General features: G+C 41.2%; 2 protein-coding genes across 5 annotated transcripts; both read left to right on the top strand.

Moving 5' to 3' along the window:
* Window positions 1–4,942: 4,942 nt before the first annotated feature.
* LOC121299520 (lamina-associated polypeptide 2, isoforms beta/gamma-like) lies at window positions 4,943–14,948 on the top strand. Of its 3 annotated transcripts, none has more exons than XM_041227280.1 (7): window positions 4,943–5,256; window positions 8,350–8,473; window positions 8,917–9,045; window positions 9,163–9,239; window positions 9,819–9,881; window positions 12,938–13,023; window positions 13,970–14,948. In XM_041227280.1, exons 1-7 carry the CDS (start codon window positions 5,050–5,052, stop codon window positions 14,274–14,276), a joined length of 993 nt encoding a protein of 330 aa, XP_041083214.1. In that variant the 5' UTR covers window positions 4,943–5,049; the 3' UTR covers window positions 14,277–14,948. The 3 variants fall into 3 exon arrangements, with proteins under 3 accessions (XP_041083214.1, XP_041083215.1, XP_041083216.1); XM_041227281.1 differs by having other exon boundaries at window positions 8,353–8,473; XM_041227282.1 differs by lacking the exon at window positions 9,819–9,881 and having other exon boundaries at window positions 4,944–5,256.
* A 1,252-nt stretch (window positions 14,949–16,200) lies between these two features.
* LOC121299566 (kelch domain-containing protein 8A-like) lies at window positions 16,201–22,724 on the top strand. 2 transcript variants are annotated; one of them, XM_041227354.1, is made up of 6 exons: window positions 16,201–16,965; window positions 20,068–20,592; window positions 20,806–20,970; window positions 21,146–21,364; window positions 21,639–21,740; window positions 22,232–22,724. In XM_041227354.1, the coding sequence occupies exons 2-6, from the start codon at window positions 20,217–20,219 to the stop codon at window positions 22,432–22,434; spliced, it is 1,065 nt and encodes a 354-aa protein (XP_041083288.1). In that variant the 5' UTR covers window positions 16,201–16,965; window positions 20,068–20,216; the 3' UTR covers window positions 22,435–22,724. The 2 variants fall into 2 exon arrangements, with proteins under 2 accessions (XP_041083288.1, XP_041083289.1); XM_041227355.1 differs by lacking the exon at window positions 16,201–16,965 and adding an exon at window positions 16,984–17,095.
* The last annotated feature ends 102 nt before the right edge of the window (window positions 22,725–22,826 follow it).

The raw sequence follows: 22,826 nt of genomic DNA on the forward strand, positions 1-22,826 counted from the left end.
GAAATAATAGGTAGAAAATGCTTCATGTACAATAAAAATCACTATGCAGTACATTGAGACAAGGGAGGCAATGCCTCTAAAAATCTCAAAATGAAAAAAATAAATAAAAATGATATATATAGTTTATATATTTAACCAAACCCTATATTAACAGCGGCATTGTCCACAGCACTGGCAATGACCGGTGACGTAGTCTGAGCCCTGTTTTTAATTGGAGCAGCAACTCATATCCTCCCGCCCCTGCGGAGGCTCAGCTGCATGCTTGATTATGAGTGAAGTGTTGAATAATGGCAATCGCGTCATACGGCCTCGTATTCAGTTAAAAGTGACCAGTAAAAAAATAAATTAAAGAATTCCATCACAACGGTAGAACAAATTTAAAATCTTGAGCAGCATGTTGTTGATTGCGGGAGTTGTAGTTTTCCTCTGCATTTCTGCTGATTGGAAACACCTTTCAGCGTGTACCAGATAAACTACTATTCCCAGAAGACACTGCAAACCCAGAGGCCTGCTCTCTTTTTGCTTGCACGGTATATCGTTACTTTGTTCATCGTCTGTTTAAGTTTAAGTCTATATACGTTGCTTGATTTTTTGTCCGCTTTTTCCTGCGGCAACAACTTTGTTCAGAAAATCTTTTATGCAATGTACGTTAGTGACGTGGTCTTGAAATCGAAATGCTATATCAATTTTGTATACAGTCCATTTTCAAACGCGCGCTGAGAATGTGTAACAGTTAAGTATATTACAAAATGCGTTTAACAGCCAAACTGGGGTAAACCTGTTTAGACTGCACTTGTAGATCTCTTACTATGCACTGGTCTGCCCTGATCTACTCACCACTTGACTGAATCCTCAGCTAAAGCACTGTAGTGTCATTGTAGATATATCCTCTTGTAATGCTCAACTTGTTGCATCCTATTTTATTTTGCATTTTAGTAGTATATTATTTGCACTTACTGTAAACTATACTGTATTTAAATATTGCAATGCAACCCTGTACTCCCCTGTAACACCTGTAAGTCGCCTTAAATAATAAAATAATAATAATAATAATAATAATAATAATAATAATAATAATAAAGTGTTGTCAGTCCGAATTAATAATATGATTCTACTGCTGCTGGGATCTTGAAGCCATCATCCTTTTTTTCTGCCACTGCTTGAAACCCAAGCTAAGCAGCCAAAGCAAAAGAAAAAACCAACCGAGAAAATGTCCCCTTTATAGCTTAGATCAAAACAGTAAACACAAACTAACATATTCCATCCAAGTACTGACTGGAGCGGAGGTTTATACTGGAAAAACCCTTTGAATTGTTGCCCACTGTATGTCATTTTGTCAACCCAAGTGGTGTTGTCTACTATAAGAGGAACTCCACAATCAATTATCAGTTTATTAAACTCTTATTTATTAACCTTTTATGAAAAATTATTCATCCACAGGAATCTGTGATGTGGCTGGCCCGCCATTTTGTTTATTGTCGGATGGAGTCCACTCAACTATAGCTATAGCTTTTTTAGGGAAACAACCCAAATTATTTTGCGTCATGTGACCCTGCATTAACCAACTGGGATTGAATCTCAAGTTTAATAAAAATGAGTGTGGATATTATTCTGAGTAGTAGTGTCATTGTTTCTTCATGCTGAGTAAAATACTGACATACATGTTTATTTTAGGGATGAACAGTCTGATTTTGTTTCCGTTTTACATCTCAACCTTTTCTTGCAATGCGCCAGGTGTACCTGTGAAATGCAACTCGTTGTCTGCCTCTATTTGGTCCATCTGCATTCTTTTCTTGCTGTAGATTGTGTTTGATTGCTGGGGCTGTGCACTTGGAAGACCCTCCAGTGGCACAGCACTCATGGTGGCTCCATCCATCTACTGAACTTGCTTAGTGTTTCAAGGAAGCAGTCAATAAAGATACTTTTGTGTAAGTGGACTGGTCTGTTTTTTTTTTTATTACAATGCTCAAATACAACACACAACAACCAGACCCTGCTCTTCCATTGTTTTCTATGGAGATCAGCCGTTCCATTATTACCTAATAACAGACTGACAATAAAACATGGCTGAAAGACGACACTAATTTACGACACCTAATGCAACAGATTCTTGCTTGTCAGGACTGTTCTTGGTCAGTTCCTGGTATTCCTCTCAGAACACTACAGCCTCCTTTGTTTCAGGGTGTAATAAACCAGGTTCAAGGAGTGTCCTTCACCTTCATATTCAGAAGCAATCACAGTTTGCTATTTCATGCAATAACTGCTAATGTCTCCTTTCCAGGATGCATGAAGAGCACTTGAAATCTTCACAGGCAGTTTGCCCTTATATATGCATCGAAGTTATTAAGGGGGTTGTGTGTGTTGGAAGGGGGGGAGGCTAGGTGATAAAGCCAACCAATGCAAAAGATTTGCTGCTGCTCCAGAATTTAAATCTAATTTTAGGTCTCTATAACAACTTCATGCACTAAGTGCAGGATCCTGCTTGAGGTGGGGGCCCCGCTAGGGCGCAATGCCCAGCCGGCACAAGACTGCTTCAGCAAAGAGAGCATGTGTGTTACAGACCACCGAGACCCTGAAGATTTCAATTGGATGGGAATGAATGAAGAAGGCCCTCTACTGCAGTAAATCCATACTGTGTTAGTAAGCACCATTCACTTAAACATCCAATCATGGTAAAAGAATGGTAAAGCAAAGGGGAGCATGGATAATGCCAGAAATGCACGCTGAAGTGTGGTACAAACCACAGCTATCCAATGGTGTAAGTGTGGGGATAAGAACATGCATAGTCACCTAGTGACTGTGTTTGGTGCTGCCTATTCTCCTGCGGACATTTCAATGTAGTAAGCAAAGAATCTGTGCTAGTTACAAACAACCCAACAAGAAACGGGACGTGGACTTCCACTGCAATCAACGGGTGCAATTTGAAACCTCGCTGAATCTGCACAGCTGATGATGAGAAAAATAACAACGTTTTTAATGGCGGCGGCGGCGGCGGCGGCGGCGGCAAGGGCGGGCAGCACCATTCAAAAAGGAGGGGTGGCTCTGTGAACAAACGCATTAAAAGAGTACACGTTTTTCGCAATCATATTCACGTTGTGTAAACATAAAAGTGTAGAAGAAGTCTTCATCACTGAGCTATACTCTTTGTTATGAAAATATAAACTTTGTAATTTAAATATATAATCCCCCCTTTTTGTTTTTAAGTGGTAACACCCAGGGAGTTCAAATCTTTTTTGTCAGTTTGAAACGCAAGAAGATAGAGAAGAAAACTGGACGATGTGTTTTTATAAATTAAATAACAGATACCCTAATTAGCACAGTATAATATACTGTCACAGTCCTGTCTTTGTTTTTTAATATATAAACCCACAAGAAACGGTAAAAAGGTAAGATTTGATGTACATGTTTTTGCGCGTTTGTTGAACTGAACAAACAGAAGTTTAACCGGAGAACATTTAAGTGAAATGTGCTTTAATATTGTTTTATTTACAAGTCGACTACAATCATAATAATAATAATACACATAAAAGCGTAATTTTCCAAACAGTTGTTTAAATGTTTAAAAAAACAACATATTGTCGTTTATCTTACACCATTTCAAATCAACAGATTTGAATTTGCCGGGATGCCGCATCACATCAGACGTGTTTGTTTGGTGTAGCAGCGTTCCTGGTTCCAATAAAACGTTAAAACAATAAATAAAAAAAGGGCATAATAATAATATTACATGTAGGAAAATGTAACGCCGTTAGTTCGCAATAATCTTTTTCGCCTGGATAATGCAAACGGTGTTTGAATAGTTTCTAATAAAATGGCCAGCAGTTTTTTTTTGTTTGTTTTTGTTTTTGTTTTGTTTGTTTTTTTTATTTTTTTGGGGGGGGGGGGGGTCAATTTTATTCTGTCCTGCTGGAAAAGCACGTGAGCTCAGTCCTGCTCGTTTGTTGCAGTGTGAACTATCATATCCACAGCCCGGCTATTGTTGCAGAGCTGTTTGCAAAGTCACAAAACAGTTGATTCTGCAAGTCAGCCGTCATTGTACAGTGTTTGTACATGTAATCAATGCACTTCCCACTGTGAGAGAAAAGGTGCAACGCCTCCCTAGGTTGAAAGTATCTTCGTTATCCACGATTCATTTTAAAAATCTTATTTAACACATTATAAACACGTTCTGGCATTATTTCAGTTGTTTTAGACTTGTATACCTAAAACGTGCCCAAATAAAGATTACAGTGCAAAGGCCATAAAAGGAAGACTAAAATAGTTTTAAAAAAATCTTTATAATGTGTTGGTTTTTGTTTTATTCCTCAACGCTTGGGTTTCAGTGTACGGTGGATTGTGCACAAACAGGACTGTTGGCTGGTCTCTGATAGAAACACTAATTTGTTAATAAATTTGGTTACTGAAATGCACCTTCCTTGTTTTTGGTTATGTAAAGCAGGTGGGAGTACCCTCAGGAAAGGTCGCCCTGGTCTCTGGCTGGGGATGACTCAATGCAAGTTTGTGGTTTAGGAATAAAGCATGATCGTGTGTGTCATCATGTCCCCAGTGTGAACGATGTGTCGGCACATTGCTGTACTTCTCCAGGGTGAGAAGGGGTGAACCTTGCTGTGTGGGGAAAGAAGCAGTGCCACCGCATAGATGAGTTTGAAAACTGGCAGCCAGTAAAGGTTGTTTGGTATCGCTGTGCAGTTGACTCACCGAACTGGGTGCTCTCGCCAGTTCATCTGGGGACAGTTCAAGAGATGCCACCTAGACATTGAAAATTATGAAAGTTAAATTAAGGTTCAGAAACTGATTATATTGCTAAAACATTTTAAAATCACCCATAGTATACACTGTCCCTTTAAAAAAGTCCCCTCTGTGTGTGTGTGTGTGTGTGTGTGTGTTAATATGGATTCCTTCGTGCTCAGCTGTTGGCCCCCCAGTTTGCATTGCAGTTTGAGCGTTAAGTAGATCAGAACACAACACGGGGCTGCACTATAGTGGTGCAGGCTCTGTACCTGGCACACTGCTTTCTTGGTTTGGGTTTGAGCCACAGTTGGAAAGGAAATGCCCGTGTTTATGGAGGATCCTGCCCTTTTCTCTAAGGAGAGGCTGAAATCGGAGTTGATCGCCAACGATGTGGCTCTGCCTTTGAGCGAGAGCAAGAAGGAGGTTTACCTCCAGCTCTATTTGAAACACGTTACCAATCAAAATGTAGCTGACTTCTCCAGCGATGAAGAGGAGGCATTTGAGCCTGTTTACCAAGGTGACAGTGTGAGTTTCTCTGTATACAGTCTTTTAATTTTCATTTACCATGCAGAATTCTAACCAGCATGGAGTTCTAACTAGATACAGGCTCTTTCTCTAACATAAACTTCTAGGAAAACGCTGTTAAGTGTAAGAATTCAGCTGCAGAATAAACTTTTGAAAAGTGTTGAAGCTTATGAAGGGACTGCACACGGTCATGAAGGTAGTTCTGTCCAGTTGTTGAAATGCAGAGAGGCGGATCCATGCAGTTAGAGACGGGGATCGGGTCTCCCAGGTCTGAGAAGTCATGGGGGATGGGTGGAAGGGTTCTCAAGCAGCTAAAGCTGAGGACTGGAAGGCAGGAAAGCATGCAGATTCAGGGTAGCACAGATCAGTCAACCTCTTGAGTTGGAGTAGGAATCCGATCCGGTGTTCAGAATGAGAAAGCAGGCAAAAAAAAATAGTCTTATACTAATGCAGTATAGGCTCAGGCTGTATGTTGTGCAAGATAATTCTACATTGCACTGGAGGCAACTGGAAAAGCACGAAAAGTGGTTGTAGTCAGCAGTCCCTTGCACCCTAATAAAAAAAAAAAAAAATCGATTTTTATTGTATCTGTCCTAGAATGAAAGGCCAGGCTATTTTCTGTTTCCAGTCGGGCTCCTTCTAGACAGATTGCTCTGTCTTTCTCAAGTTTCTGCAGCTGCTCAGACTGATAACCCTGCTGAATACACCGAAGCACTGTGCTGCTTCTACAGCTCATCTTCCTCAAAGAAATGCCGTCCAGTTGATCAAGCATGCATGGTGTGTGGCTTTGTTTCCTGCAGCAGTTTATGCCAGTCCAGGCTCCTCTGTAGGTATTTTGAAAAGGCAAAGCTTCGATGGAATCTTATACCATATGGCAAACCAAAACGCAGGCCATCGTTTGTGTGACGCGTATTCCAGAACGTTTGTGAAGGCATATTACCCTCTCGTATCAAGAGTTCCATTATTTCCCGTCTGTGTGCAAGCTGTACTGCGGAAGCTTTGCCCCCCTGTAGCTTCAACTAGCTTTTGGGACACTAAATATTCAATCTAGATATCAAGAAGGCTAAAGTATGATGTACGGAAGCCTTTTCTCCTGTAAAAATCCCCTTAATCTTTGAGCGCTTCAATAGAGAAAGGTCTTTTGGTAGAAAAGTATTTATTTAGGGAATCATTTAAGACAACCCTTGAGTTAGCTGTTAGAGCTATTCCAGGTTTTTTCTTTGAGTCTAAATTGTAAGATGCCTATGCAAAAGCTGTATAATGATGCTCAGGTGTGTAATCATTTCACAGTAAAAGCTGGAATTGCTCAAACTGCTATGCCATGGGAGCTTTCAAACCACGGGCCTTCCCTCACTGGTTATGCAGATCAGCTTCTCTGAAGAGCTGAAGTCGTAGATGGTAGCTTTAAGCATGGCATCAGCTGTTAGAATCCAGTAGTAACTGATAGTTTCCATAAGGTCAGATCTAAAGTTCACAGCCGTGCCAAGGCTTAAAGTTAATGTAGATTTAGCAGCATTTTGCTTCATTTGCTACTATTTTTTTTTTTATGCAGTAGCTTTTTTTTTGATCCCTTGCGCTGCAGTTTATATGACCAACCCTGAGTGAACACGTTCATACTTGCAGGTGTTAGTTTTTTAAACCTGTACATTATCATTCGTAAAGCGGGAAACCATTGCTAATAGAGCTTCCCGATGTAGATGACTGAGGTTTGTAACGTCCCATGTAGATACGTGAGGCCCACAATGCAAACCGTATTGGACAGTAGAGTACAAATACTGTCACAAATCACAACATGGATATAATTTCAAGGTATGAAGTTTATTTTATAGACCAAAAGTAAAATTAAACTGTAAAAACATTGTGATTTTTATAAAGATAACAGGCTAACCCTAACAGGATATTAAGTTTATTCAGTGTCTATAAAATGTTAATTTAATCTGTCATGGAGAATGTGAGCTCTGGTTGTGTTATAATGTTTAGCCTGGTTTCACCCACGCTAAAAATGAACACATAATAGGTAGATAATTATTACTTTTATCAAAATTCTGACTACGAAAAAAAACAAGCTCAAATAGCTATAATGTTATGACTTCCTTGTTTTATCAGTATGAATAAGACGAAATACACTCTTGAGGTGCTTTCATTTATCTATCTGTTTCCTTTTTGTAATCGCTACCTATATATATATATATATATATATATATATATATATATATATATATATAATATACACACACACACACACACTGCACTGTCAAACTAATTTACACACATACTAACTAATGTTGATACCCCTTAATCTGTTATTACTTGGTTCATTTCTTTAAAACTGTGCCGTGCTGGAATTGTCTATCATTTTCAAAACCGCTTGGTTATGGTTGAAACCTTAGAATTTATAGGGTCATGCAATGCACACGTTACTTTTTTTTTTTTTTTTTTTTTTTAATCGCTTTATAGGTGTGTGTGATTTGTTACCAAAATCTCAGTCAACAACTAAAGACAGATAAGAGGATCATTTCATACCGCTTAATTTGCACCGATGAAACATAACCTGGTTAACCGTACTGATGGCATATCAGTGCTTTAGATGACAGATATGGTTGCATTCTCATAGAACTTCAGGATGAAACAAAGTTCATTTCGACAAGGAATTGCATTAGTTCCATTACTTAGTTGAGCACAAGGTGGTTTCAATAAATACTATCTGATTTTGGGCCTACTATGTGATAGTTTGGGATATTCCGTCTATTTAAAACAGTAGGTAGGTTTTTTTTTTTTTTTTTTTTAATAATTTTTCTTTAGCAAATCCTCACTACTGCTTTAAGTTAACTTCTAGTCCTGTGCAGAGTACTGGTGTATGTACCATGCAGCATATGCACAAGTGTTGGAACAGCTTGCTTTGTGCCCTCTGCTTGACCCCTGCTTCATGCTGCATGCCAGTGCTTCTGCTTCAGTTGAGTCATAGCCAAGAATATGCCTATCATGTCCCACTGATCTGGCAATATCATCATGTAGGATAGATTGACCACAGAACAAATTCAGTTCGAGGATCATGAATAGTTTGAACTGTGCTGACTTGCCTCACATCTCCAGCAGGAGGCAGCACTCGAAGACAAGGACAAAAGCTATACAGAAATGATGGACATCAGCCAGCTGACTGACAAGGAGTTGAAGGCACAGCTTATAAAGTACGGAGTCAAGCCTGGGCCCATTGTAGGTAAGAGACAGGGTACACGCACATACACACATCTACTGTAGTATGGTCTTGTGTCGCAAAGAAGGGCTTTAAAATTGGAGATGTGACGGAGGCATTTGGTCTTGTTTGTAATGACAGATGGAGATTCCATTTAAATCGTTTGTTGATTGTTCCCTGGGCTGTTTGACCACTACAGAAATAGGGATAGATTTATTTTGATCTGTCCTCATAAGCTTTAATTTTGCCCAAACATCATTGGGCTCCTCTCTCTTAAAAGTAATGGTTTTTACTTTTTAAATAGATCATGTCCTGTGCCTGTAATGTACATTAGTTGTCGAAAGCATCCTGTTTTAGCCTGTTTCAATTATTTACTATACGTACCGCTCTTGTTTGAATCATAGTGTGCCTTTTCAGTGTTAGGTTTGGGTGGACCCTGGTATTCTAAGGATCATCTTCTGTGACAGGTTCCACAAGGCCCGTTTATGAGAAGAAGCTGCTCAAGCTCATCGGCTCGGGTTCAGCAGTGCCGGCAGTCAAGCAGAACAGCACTGGCGATGTGGGGCGGTACTCTGACAGCGAGGAAGACGAGCGAGGTAACTGTCCTCTTCACCTCCCAGCGGTCATTTAGCTTCTCTGCTAATTAAAGGACTGCAAGCTACTAAATTCCTAGCCTAATAGTCAGAACTTGAAGTGTTCCTGTGTTCCTTCAGCATCGCGATATGAGCAGGAGAGGAAGAAAGTCACAGTCGAAGTGGGACAGAGCCCAGCCCAACTCGATCACAGCGGGGTGAGTGATACTGATCACTGGGGTGGGGCACTTACAGGCGTCCATCTCCCATTGCATAGCAGCTTGAGCCTTTCCAGGATTCACTGTTTCATACTGTGGAGTGTGTCTGTATGTATAAGTCAGGAGGCATTTTTGCAATGCTGCTTTGGAGTGTGCTTCAGAACAATGACACGTTAGATGACACCTGTAAGTGCATTGAATGTGTGTTGTGTCTATGCACAATGTATCATGTGCTGCTTCTTTGCTAAGCTTTGTAAATCAAGGTGCACACATCATCTAATAGCCTGAGCTTTTACTTCTGTGCTACTGTGTCCTTTTCTGTTTCTTTTAAATGCTGGATAGCATACACTAAGAGACGATTCGGAAATGGTGCTTTAGCAGCAGTGCCATCTTGTGGCAATTGAGTAATGTTTATTATTGTGAGGCTGGGAAAGGGTGGGGGGGGGGGGTATGTGTGGAGGTCTGCAGCATTGTAAGACTAAGGTCCTGGCACGGGGTAGAGCGAGAAAGAGAGAGAAAGGTGTTTCAGTTGAGCACTACAGGTTAATTTCCTACTTTAATTTTCTTTTACATTAACAGGTAAGAAAACTTCATGAAAAACAGGCAACCTACTTTCCTCAGTGCTTCGCCCCTTGTTCGATGGTAAAAACTGACACTACTTTGGGAGCTTATCGGACGCCACAGGCACATATTTGTGTGAACAGGATAATGTTTGTATATTTCTAATTTGTATTCAGTTAAACAAAGCTGTTCCTTCTGCAGGTGGCCAGGCTGCCGCCAGTGCTGTCTGTGAGCGTTCCTGTGCCCAGGAAAAATCCTAGCACTGGGTACACGCCGCCCGCAGCAAATCACAGTGTTGCTGATACTGCCTTGAGTCCTCTAATGCGGAATACCTTCGCTGCAGTGCAGAACACACCGGCGGTAGAGTTCAGAGCACATGGTGTCAGGGTACCACTCTCTCAATACACTGAATGGGTGGAATGCACTTGAACACTGGTAATGGCTGTCTACTTCCCGTGCTCTGAATATATTCCAATTCCAAGCCTTTCCAAATAATTCCTTTTAAAGGGCTTTGAATTGACCCCCAACCCTGATGGCTGTCTTACCAAGTTCCCTTTCATTGCCAGAACTCCCATCATCAGCTTCTCGTCTTTATTGAATTCGCTTTCTTATCAGAGAGTTTTGATGTTTAATTTCCTGACTCCAAACTGGCTTAATGCTTTTGACCTTTCACTACACTACACTGCATTGAATTTGCAGGATTTGGAAACCTCAACATAATGAGTTTTCTGTGTCAAGTGTGATGGATTTTCAAGACACCATAATTAGTTTTCTGTAACATCTCTGTACTGATCTCTTTTCATTGAATGCTCCAGCTTAACCCTTTGCTTGTTCCTGGCTCAGGTATTGAGTTTACTGAATTGAATTTGCAGTCTTTTAAATATGAGTCAGTTGAAATGACGGTTGTTTCAGAGTATGCCTTCTGTAAGCAAGAAGATGGTGATGGTTTGAGTTTGAATACTTCTGATCACAGCACCCTCCTCTTTAGTTTATCTCTGGAACACGGAGCACTGAGCAGTGTGGTTTCAAGAGCACTTCAATATGAGTTTCTATATCTGTATCCTTCCAAATAAATTCAGAAATTATGACCACCCACACATTACTGTAACCTTCAGAAAAGGGGCGCCATTTAGCAGTGACTTGTTTTAAGTCTCGGAAATATTCCCATCATTAACCTGGCAGTCTCCAAATGATGATGATTAGATAATTTTAAAACAAATGTTTGGAGAATGATTGGTTACTGGATAAAGTTTATGAAGGTCAATAAAGTGTTGGGTTTAGATACTGTGTAAATTTGTAGTTCTCAGTATCCACGTCACTACTTGATCTCCTGTGGGAGCCAATGAGCCTATGCTGTACAAACAGTTCTTAGTCTTCTCAGTATTTACCCACTCGCATATCTTTCTCGGTCAACATGTTGTTCTTGCTTTAGGTGAAGCCGCTCTATACGTCTCTGGAGGGCAGTAAAACAACCAGGGATTCTGCAGGCACAGGCGTCTCATTTAGTATTGCCAAGATGGTGGATGAGGAAAGTGACTGGAATATTGATCATTTTTTTTGCACTTTTTTACCAGACCTGATTTAAAAAAAAAACCTGACCTCTGTTTTCACATTTCTCCAGGATAGCCCCATTTTAAATGTTTTGTAAGTGTAGCTGAAAAGGTTTTGCTTCAGGGTTAGGGTTAGGGCAACGAAAGATCTAATGCAGCTTTACATTTAGCAACATTCACCAATCTAGACTTGGATTTTGCTAAGCAATTAAAATACAGTGAAATAAAAAAAACATTAGCTTATTAAACAAGTAACCTAGTCAGCTAGAGATAGATCAGTTAGACTTGAGCTGCAGGTACATTATCAGTGGTGCAAACTAAATAGCTGCAGTGTTGAAGAGGTAATCTATAAAGTAGAACTAGGTTATATAAGATGATGACTGTGTTTTTCTACTATGGTGCAGCTCTCAAACAGATCCCCTGTTACCCCAAACCTGGGGGCTATTGTGTCTCCTGCTTCCCCAGTCCCTGGGGCTGTTAGATCTGCTGATACACCAATCCCCAGTCACATCACTTTTCCTGTGCCCGTTACACCAAGCCCCATTCCCTTGAGAAGGGGGAGCATGGGCTCCGGGAGGAGTGCCAGTACCGGCAACGTGAAGGGGAAGGTGATGAGAGTGTCTTTCATATTCTGGTAATGTTGTGTAGTTGACATTAACACAGATCTGTGCACATAGAAGCAGGAGGTGTGAAAATCTGATTACTTGACTTCACTCTGTTTCCCCTTTGAAATGACACGTGGTGGTTTTTGAGGTTGCTTAACCAATCCCAAATGTTTCTGATCATAGACTAAAAGTTTCAGACCCAATCAATAAGGATTCTGTTAACTGCTGTAAATGCCATGTTATTCCTGTGCTGTTAATTTAAGCAAATTCTGTGAAGTTAATGTAATCGCTGTTTTAAATGGCTGCTAATTGCACAGTGAAGTATATACTGCAGATTACCGTTTGTGTTTTTCCTTCATTGTTTTATGGCAACTGATTTTTAGTTTCTTGGTGTATAAATAAATGAAGGCTGCAATATAATGGAATTTACAGTATATAACTATTTGTTTTTTTTAGTATATTAGGAAAATATATAAGTTATTTTATAAAGCAATGTAATACTGTTCTAATGTGCTTGTTAATTTTTTTGCCAGGGACAGATAATGATGGACAAGAACACCATGACATACCGAACACCAACTAACACTCCCATGGTATCTCATTTCACACTGAAAAATAAGGCAGCTGTTTATTAGGGCTTCGTCACTTGCGTGATGGTGACGGTGGTGGGGAAGGTATACACGCTGATTCTTGTTCTGCATCTTTCTGCTCTGTTGTCCAATTACTATACATGCTGAATTGTGGCACCTCAGACCTTGGTGTGCATATTCTGTCTGGAGGTGGATCTACAATACAACTTGAGTTGAATTGCTTTTCGCAGGTAGACAATAAAACAGTTCATCTCCTAACCTTTTTCAACTGCACAGCAGCAATATTTTCTCTCTATCTCTTGGGGTCATGGAAGCACTCTCCATGTCTTTTGTCTTTTCAGTTTGCTCCACAAGGGCTCTTTGACTGATCTTTTTTTTTTTTCTCTCTCCAGGTGGACGGCAGCAACAGCAAGTCGGAGAAGGAAGATGTGTTGGAGGAAATGTTCCCAGATGAAGCACGCACTCCGACAGGCATCAGGTAAGGAAAGCTCTCCAGCCAGGGATTTCAGAGGTAGCAGTTATTGCAGATGGGTTTGAAGTGCTTTACTGTAATTGACATTTATATCTCCAAGCCTACCTGTTGAATCCCTGTCCGAATACGTCAGCGTTGTGACGGCATTAGTACTGAAGGTCATAAACCCTAGCCACTCGAAACCAATCCATTTGCAAATCATTATCGTAAAATGTACTCTGACAAAATAATGAGACATGAGAAAGAAGCTGTACAGAGGAAGGGGAGGAGAAACCACATTGAACTACTCAATCCATGAGTAATTTGAACAGATACCATATGTTTGTTGCAATCTGTTCAGAAATTAATATGGTGTGTGAAGGAAAACGTAATTAACTTTGCTCTAGAAATATACTGATGTGTGCAGGTCCTACAGCTACAATGACGTGACAGCTGTTGGTTTAAGAGATTGTTGAAAATGGCACTGTGATGGTAATGGAATCCGTAGCAGTAAATAAGAATACTTTTAAGTGGTAGATATTGCAAAACTTGTTCTGCGTTGTCCATTTGCAAATATGATTTGTGTTTTCTTTTTCCTGTTCCGGTAATTGTTAATGCCTGGTTGAGTATGTTAACCATGTGTTTTAAAACCTCTTGGAGAACAATACATGCTGCTAATGCCTTGATTTGTTTAATTTGAAATAAAATGCAACCAGTTTATCAAAGTGGAAATATGCTGCAGTATATAAAAAAATAATCATATGAGCCGGTATAGAAATAATTAAAGGTAATCGGAAAAGACAAAGCATCTTGAAGCAGCAGCTTAATTAGGGGAGTACAGGAAGCTAGTTAGTGACTTGGTGCCCTCCACTGGCTAGCTCTTCCAATTGCAGTTATTTAATCACACTAAGATTTTCTGAATAGGTAAGTATCATTTTGTATCATGATGTATGTTGATTTGTTTAATTCCCAGTGCCACGCGTCGCAGGCCCATCAAAGGAGCGGCTGGGCGGCCTGTCCAGTTCAAGTACAGCGAGCTGGTCACTCAAGTGCCAGCCACGGGAGACCAGAAGCCACCTGTCTCCGGGCACCTCGTTCCTATCTGGGCCCAGATTGCGGTCTTCATTGTGATCGCTGGCTTCCTCTTCCTCATCTACCACTCTATGGAGGCCAACCAGGACAACCCCTTCAGCAGCTTCCTGCAGAACCCCAGCCGGGGGGAGGAGATCCTGCAGGAAGCCCAGGACACCCAACCGCCACCCCTCGCTGTGCAGGAGTAAAGGCATACAAAACAGAAACCTTAAACTGGAACCGGGGGTGAGGTAATGGAAGGGAAATGACTGTTTCTACTACAGCCTCTAAAGTCTTGTGATGCCATAGGAAACTTGCCAATTGACAAGCAAGGGATTCAGTTTTCAAACCCTACACTCAATCTAGCCTTTTGGCAATTAAGATGCAAGTTCCGGTTGCTAAATTGTCTGAGGTTCTAATGTAAAAGTGCCTTTATAGGCTTCAGTTGGGAGAAGTGTACACAGTAGTATCTGCCTCTCTCAATTCATGACGGTTTCTAGACATAATGAAATGTACCGCATCTGCCAGGTGGCGAAGGTCAGTTAGTTCTGAGACTCACACCTCATTGATTCTTTCCATGTAAGCACTGGAATGAGTCCGAGGGAGACTGGCTAGCCGTGTGTAGCCTGGTTTTCAGCTAAATAACCCTGTTTAATGCAAGGTCTTGCGAGATCTACCGCCTCCCCCTTTTCCGCTTTCAGAAATATATTTTAGGAAGGTGTCCGTTCTATCTCTTGTGTCATTTAATATTTATTTTTTTCCAGGCTGGTGTTGCATTTTAGATTTGGTCATTGTACAGTAACCAGATGTGTGTGTTTATTTTAATAGTATATACCAATGCAATATGAAAAGGTTTAATAAAGGATTTATTTAGTAATTAATCTGTGCTTGGTTTTTAAAGGGGGAGGGGTTGTCATTTAACTGGCTGAATGGATCTCCGGTAGGAATTGCTTTTTTTATTTTTCATCAATCTTCAGATTGAGGCAGAATGTTTGCTGCTGCCTCCTGGTCCCCAGAGATCCCGAGCTGTCAAACAGAGAAGGGTATTGGTTTGTTTGATGGGTCCACTCAAAAGTGTTATGCATTACTGCCTCAGTTACCAGTTCCTTCTCTTCAGAGTTCTTTTAAAGCAGAAGAGTATGTGTGTAGATTTAATTTATTACAGAATCCACCTCTGAATTTCTCCTCATCTTCTGGAATACTCCATTGTATTGTCCATTCTGAACCAATACACAGCCTATGTTTTATGTATAAAGAAGATAATGAGCTGAATTAATGAAAGCCCTGTTTTTAGAAGTATGCAAGGCTTAAGTGTAAAATGCAATCGGATATTATAATGTAATTGTTCACAAGTCGACTTTCGGTTCCTAGTTTTATTTTCCTTGTAGGATATACCTTTTGAGGTTAACCATGTTGCCAATAAGTCTGTAAATAGGAAGGGGCCATAAACTAGATCTAATTGATTCAGAACCTCACTGTGTACAGCTATGGCCAAAAGTTTTACGTCGCTGTATAGAATTAACACATTTTGTTTCAAAAAGTAGAATAAAATCTGTTGAATAATGTTATGTTAAAACATTGAATTACATACCGCTTTGTAGTTGTCCATATACTTAACGAAAAACTGCCAAATTGAAAAATGACTTTTTGAAATCTAACGTGAAATACTGTACTACTATTGTGGCTTCTGGTAGTCTTTTGCAACATGCATGTTAAATAAAAGATCTAAATTGTTGTTATATGTTATATAATTATGGCTCAATCCTAAAATTCCAGTGATGCTACATTTTTGGCCACAGCTGTAGGTCTTGCCTTTGCTGACTTCTGTCATGTTCTGAATTCCTTACTCTGCTTTCTGCCCCCAGCACATTCAGAAGTGCATTTTGATCATGTTTTACACTGGAAAGTTCAAAGCTTTTTCAGCTGCCAAATGTACCTCTGCTGGTGACCCGAGAGGAAGCTATAATATATCCCTAAGCAGCACAGTACTTGCTTTGACAACACTGTCATACGACTCGTAGCGTGTCTTCTTTTTTTCTCTCTTACTGTGATAATTGGTTTATATTTAAAGGGTGAGGTGTGGGTGTTTTTTTTTTTTTTAAGAGAATAGGAACAGAGGCAAGCTATTTCTGTCTCCAAGCCTCTGACAAGTTTTGTAGGAGAGGAATTAGCATACAAAGCACTTAACTTTTTATCTGGCAGTTATTTAAGAACCTGTCATGGGGAATGGAGCTCAATTATATTTTTCCTACAGTCATAATCAATTCAAAGGCAGAAAAGGTTTAGGTTTTGCAATGTACTTTTGGCTAGTAGGCTGTAGGAGGCTGTAAGAAAATGCAGTCCTATAGACTGCTCTACAGTACCTGACCAAGGCTACAACAAATGTTTGATTCAAAGTCAATGAAAGCGCTTTACATTGAATGAAAATTCTCAATACCCTACTGCTCTTTTAATATGACGATCCTTTGGCTCTAAATAAATGGGGAGGAAATTCTGACATGCGGGCCGTGTTTAATTTGCCCGTTGTGGTTATTCAGCATTGCCTGTTCTGTGAGTTACAGGCAATTGAGGTGCTTGCATATGGTTTGCGATCTTTATCTTCTAGGTCACTGTGTGGTCAGGCACGCTTTCCTCTCGTCCTCTGACAGACATCATTAATTCTCTGTTTATCAGGGACGACTTCACTGCTTCGATCTGAAGAGTAAAGATCAGAGGCGCACCTCCAGAGTTTCCCGTCTCCACTCGGAGCGTTCAGTCCAGTCCTACACAGTGCAGACTGTAACACAGACGAGCGAATCCAGTCGCCAGAGGAGTTTGTAACATTGCCAACCAGTTATATCGCTCAGGATTCCCTTTTCTTTCTTTTTTTTTATTTGTTTATTTCACTTACAAAAGCAGGTAAGAAACTGGAACGATTAGTCAAGCACCACGCTGTGGGATACACTGAAATATTGGGAAGGGTTTGTGATGTGGCTTTATACATTAGGTCAATGCGGACTGACTACGAGATCGGCTCTGACTTGAAAAGGTAAGTATGGCGTTATTTAAACATTTTTAAATTACGCAGCCCAGCTGTATGTGTTTTTGTTTTTATTTAATTATTTATATATCTTAAAACAAACAAAAAAAAAAAGAAGTGCTTCACGAATCCTTGTACTGAATAACCATAATTTTAAATTGGCTCCGAGATTAGTAAATGACTGAGGTGGTTAGGTTATACCAATAGGTTATATATATATATATATATATATATATATATATATATATATATATATATATATATATATATATATCGCGAGTTTATTGATATTAAAGTGTAATGGACAGGTACCTTTCATAATAAACAGCATTGGTATTTCCGTATGGTACTGGCGCTCATGCATTTTAATTACCAGTATCTATCATTTTCTTAAACGAAGTGTTTACTACCGTTAGAGAATCTACTGGCTGCAGTCTTTTGGGGGGATTCTTATCACCAGTACAAATTCTACTGCTAGAAACAACTCCCCAAAAGACTGCTGCCTCAGGACTGAAGAAAGAAAAATGCTTCTATTTTATTGACTAAAAGTGAGAAAGTGAAATGGGTGCTTATATTATGAATTAGTTTTGCGTAGCAACAGCGGAATCAGCTGCATTAGTGCCAGTAAAAATTCTACTGGTAGTAACATTTACCTTATTTAAAATAACAATGTATGATTTTTTTCCCCTGAATAATATCCTTCCCTATAGTTTTCCCCTCCTTCTATAATTGCTATATATATATATATATATATATATATATATATATATATATATATATATATATATATGTGTGTGTGTGTGTTCCAGAACTGTCATCTACCTCACATGATTATGACGGTCTTCTTGACATTTTGAAGTAGAACAGCAGTCACAGTTGCTATGGAAACGACTCGGATCGATTTGCAATTTAAATGTAGTATTAGCATTAGGAGGAGAAGCCAAGAGCAAGGTAAAAAAAACAACAAAACAAATAAAACATGTCTGTTTATTACAGAGATGCGATTGGAAACCTGGATAACTTGAGAAATACCAAAGGCATTTGTTATACGCAGGGGACTCCGGTAATGTAAAAGTACACTTTGTTGTGCGCTGTGTAACTTAAATAAAATCGACTAAATTGGTAAACGGATATCTTCTCACCTGCTGAAAACTCCACCAGGAAGGGAAAAAAAAAAGTTTTCAGCTGTATACCCAATGGATATACCGGTATATAAAAGGTGCACTAGTTTATAGCAATGAGATTCGTGTTCCCGGAAAGTAGATATTACCAAATCAGCTTGGTATTCCTTGTAAATGATACAAGTAAATAAAATGGCCTCTCCCGATTCCTAACGCTAACCTCAACCACAGCAGTCCTATTGTAATGATTTACAATGAACTCAGAGCCGACAGGGTCATATGCTGTTGAAGATGCACACATGTAGGTATCATTTAGCTATAGAAGTGGGTTACTCAGCTCTTGCATGGATGTACAGCACTACTTTCACTGTTTTGGGGTAAAATGTGTGTTTGCATTGGTATTTTTTGACATGCAGAATTCATGAAAATGCAAACTGACAGGTATTCCAGATTCGGTTCTATTATGATGGATACAATCCGACTTGAATGCCATTTAGAGCTGGTGCTGCTGAATGTGAAAAAGAGGTTTGCAATCCATTATTCAAACTGTAGGAGACACTAGGACTTGCAGCTAAAAATATGCCATTGTTGCTATGGAAACCCACCCATATACACGTCAGAGAATCTGTGGCTAATTCATTCTCTTAGTCTGTCTTTTTCGTTGGCTGGGTCCAAGGCATGTGTTATTTTGATGACATAATTATTACGTTCAGTGCTATCAAGGGTTTGTAAAATTTGTGATGTCTGCCAGTGCTAACAGGGTCTAGTCCACTGTGGACAGCAGAGATTTGACTGCAAGGTGTTTCAATTGTTCTAGAGGGATACATGCATATATTACCCCTCCATTAACGCCTTATTCTTTGTAGGGGAGGCACATGTGACACAGCAGAGTGTGTATAGGGTACGTGGTGTCAGCTTCCATCAGTCTTGCCTATCATGACTGAATGTGACAGGGATATGCAGCTTGTATATATCCCACGATCCATAGCCTCAGGAAAGACGTTTCCACGACGTGAATCCAGGGATGGAATTAACTCCCATTGCATAAGTTTGATCCATTCCTGGTTTTACTATCAGTCTAACAAGACGCACCTGAACTTGTTACCTATACACTGAGGCTAATCAAGCTCGTAGCAAAATCTGGAAAGGGTGAAACTGCTACGCAATAGGACTCTTATTTCAATACTGGTGAATCAGTTATGTGCTTGCAGCCAGGGTCAGTGCCATGAGCCTTTGAGTTTAAATTCACAGTGACCTATATAATGAGAGGTTAGCGGAAGAGGTTTGAGGAGGTCAGGGTGGGAGCGTAAAAACAGTTTAATTACAGGAACACACGCGCGGCTTCTGTTCATTGGTCCTGTAGCAGCTGGCATTCATGCAGGCAGATCCTCAGATGCGGCGAGCTGTTAATTAGTTGTTAGTTTATGTGCATGCTCGTTGATTTTCTTGCCTGTGGTGCTATTAATTTAGCTGCAGTTTGGGTGAATTACTCTGAGGAACTCTGCTGTTTATATGTGTGTTATATCATCATGGGGTGTGAACTGGGACCATATTTGTATAGAAGTATTTTTTACTTCTGTACTTCACCAGTACTTTTTTAATTACACAAAAGGCACTATATAAATGCAACCTCCTTTGATTGCTTTGATTTACTACATCATTGAGTTGATTGCAAATTACTGCAGATCAATGTAATGCTGGTTTGTAGTACTGGATCTACTATAGGGGTGGCATCGTAGTATTTCTAGCGTGGTAAAGATTTGCAGTGTCTGTGGTGGATGTTTTTCTGGCGACAGCCGGATAAAAAGCCTTTAAATCCAAGTATTCTGCTCCTCCTTATGGATTCTCTTCTCTTTCAAGGGACTCTCTGAACCTTGCAGAAGGAGGAGGGAGAGAGCTGTGGACTAGGCTGGGCTTGACTCCGGGTGTGTCCGAGGCGATGGTAAGGGACGGCAGGTGCTATCGCACTGAACGGAGCCTGCGCTGTTGACGAGAGAAAGCCAGGTGGAATGGCGGTGGCTGGCACAGATAAGTTCCGCTGGCAGAGCCTTGCGCCACTGCCCAGCGGACGGGTCTACCACTCCCTGGTGGAGGCGGGGGGGCAGCTGTTCGTGGTGGGGGGGTGCGACGAGAGCGGGCGCCCGAGGAGTGCCCTGGAGCTGTATTGCCCCGAGGTGGACCAGTGGATCAGCCTGCCTCCCATGCCCACACCCCGGGCAGGGGCAGCCACAGCCGTCCTGGGCAAGCGGCTGGTGGTGGTGGGAGGCATGGGGCTAGACCAGCGTCCCCTTAAGGCCGTAGAGGTATACAACACAGATGAAGGCAAGTGGAGGAAGAGGAGCTCTCTGAGGGCGGCAGCTATGGGAATCTCCATGACTGTGAAAGGTAAGAATTAGGACCAGAGCTAATGCTCCTTCAAGCTGTTCTGATAGACATGTATAAAATGCATGCATGAAAAAAACAGGCAGGCGAAACAGTTTAAAATAATTTAGACATATTAGCAATGCTATCAGAACAATGGGTCCACTCTTGGAGACATCTTGCTTACTCTCTTTGCAATGCCTCCACTGTTCTTCGTTCTTTGTTTCTTCGCTGCAGACGGCCGGGTGATTGCAGCAGGAGGCATGGGGGGCGACCTGTACCCCCAGAGCCTCCTCCAGCAGTATGACCTCCGCAAGGACGTGTGGGTGACCCTGCCACGCATGCCAACCCCCCGCTATGACACCACCACCTTCGTCCAGGGCTCCAAGATCTACGTGCTCGGTGAGTGCCTTCAACACCCTGGAACTCAGAGCTCACACTGCACACTGTTCTTTATTCAGCCTGGGGAATCCAGTTCAGACACGCTCCTCGCTTCCAAGGAGGCGTAAGTAGTGTCGAAAGGTTGTGGAAGCCGTGACTGTCTTGTGTGTTGATCTTGTTCTGAACTCGCTTGCAGGGGGACGCCAGTCAAAGCGTTCGGTCGTCGCTTTTGAGGCGTTTGACATGGAGAGCCGCTCGTGGGCCCCTCTTCCCAGCATCCCCAGCAGGAGGGCCTACTCCGGCCTGGTCCTGGATGAGGGGGGGAGACTGTATTGCCTGGGGGGGCTCCGGCAAGGGGGGGGCCACCAGCGGCCCAAATTCACCAAGAACATCAACATCTTCGACATCCAGCAAGGTACGGCACATGCTGACAGCAACCCTTTGGAAAAAGCACCTAAATTACTATTGCCCTATTAATCCTAGGCTACTAAAGACAGTCACAGACTTGCTAACCGAGTACTATAGTACTACTACAGTTGTTACTTGAGGTTGTCTATCCATCTGAAACCAGTAGGACATTATTTACCAGAAGGGTACGACTATGCGCTGCTTAATTTATGCAGGAGCCCCTTTTAAAATGAGAACTTTCTGTTCTAAGAATCCCCCCCTTCTCTCTCTCTCTCTCAAAGGACTCTGGCTCAAGGCTGAGCGTTCTCTCTCAATGAAGACCAAGCGTGCTGACTTTGCATCAGGCTACCTGCGCGGGAGGGTTATCGTGGCTGGGGGCCTGGGTAAGGAAGCATAACAGCCTCTGCCTGGGAAAGACCTTAACCCTTTCAGCCCTGTGGCAGGACCTCAACATTCTGCCTTCTCTTAACTAACAGTGTGGCCTGTGGGGAAAAAAATAAAGTGACCAAGGGTTCTGTAATCTAGTGAGAAAAGGCAAGCCAGAAAAATATGATACCAGCTGTGTTGCGATACAAGTGAGTACAAACATGTAACTCTAATCCCACAAGTTATTTCTCAATATGTGGGGTTCAGAATACTGCCTTTTGAAATTCTTATTCACCAAAATACAGGTAAAAAATATGTTTAGTCCTTATGCTTACTCAGTAAAGGAAATTTTATATAAATTAATTTCCTATTCAACTCAACACAAATAATCCGGCACTGAAAGGGTTAAACACACATGGCTTTTAAACTGTTGTGTTACTCAACTCTGTTGAAACATATAAAACACAGAGATGGCAGGTTGACTGCTGGTTTGCCGCTCTCGTTCCAGGTAACCAGCCCACTGTGCTGGGCTCTGTGGAAGCTTTTCTTCCAGGGAAGAAGAAATGGGAACTCCTGCCCTCCCTCCCTACCCCCCGATGCTCCGCCTCCAGCATCATTTTCCAGGACCGCCTCCTGGTGGTGGGCGGGGTCAACCAGGGCCCAAGCTGCGCTGCGGAGGCATTGAGTGTGCAGGAGGGGGAGGGGCCTTGACCTGCACTGCCCCGCCCCCTTCACTCTCACACGCCTTCCCTCTCGGAACACTAAGCTGCAGTTGAAGAGGACTTGTATTCCCTGCCTTTATAAAGACCTGTACAAACAGTGGCTGAGCTGAGGCCCCAAGAGAGTGTTTTTTTGTATTTTTAAATGGATTTAAATGGGTGCCAGGGAAGCACAATTAGTTTGAAATACATTTTATTTGGTGTCATTGCTGAGGGAATGTGACAAGCTTTGGACATTAGTATAATTTAAGAACACTGTTAAAAACTAAAATAAATGCTTTATGCTGCTTTTACTGTGTTTTCTCTTTTTTTCTAATACAAAGGTGATGCTTTCTCATTTCTTAGCAACGGGCAAAGTGTTTAACAAATGCCATTTCCTTAATT

Source organism: Polyodon spathula, chromosome 25 (assembly GCF_017654505.1).
Source record: "Polyodon spathula isolate WHYD16114869_AA chromosome 25, ASM1765450v1, whole genome shotgun sequence".
NCBI lineage: Eukaryota > Metazoa > Chordata > Actinopteri > Acipenseriformes > Polyodontidae > Polyodon > Polyodon spathula.

Coding starts and splice junctions, on each gene's coding strand:
- LOC121299520 (XM_041227280.1), top strand. CDS start 5,050: ATGCCCGTGTTTATGGAGGATCCTGCCCTTTTCTCTAAGGAGAGGCTG. Junction 5,257..8,349: donor CTGTTTACCAAGGTGACAGT/GTGAGTTTCTCT, acceptor TCACATCTCCAG/CAGGAGGCAGCACTCGAAGA. Junction 9,882..12,937: donor GCTTCGCCCCTTGTTCGATG/GTAAAAACTGAC, acceptor TTCTCTCTCCAG/GTGGACGGCAGCAACAGCAA.
- LOC121299566 (XM_041227354.1), top strand. CDS start 20,217: ATGGCGGTGGCTGGCACAGATAAGTTCCGCTGGCAGAGCCTTGCGCCA. Junction 20,593..20,805: donor AATCTCCATGACTGTGAAAG/GTAAGAATTAGG, acceptor TCTTCGCTGCAG/ACGGCCGGGTGATTGCAGCA. Junction 21,365..21,638: donor CATCTTCGACATCCAGCAAG/GTACGGCACATG, acceptor TCTCTCTCAAAG/GACTCTGGCTCAAGGCTGAG.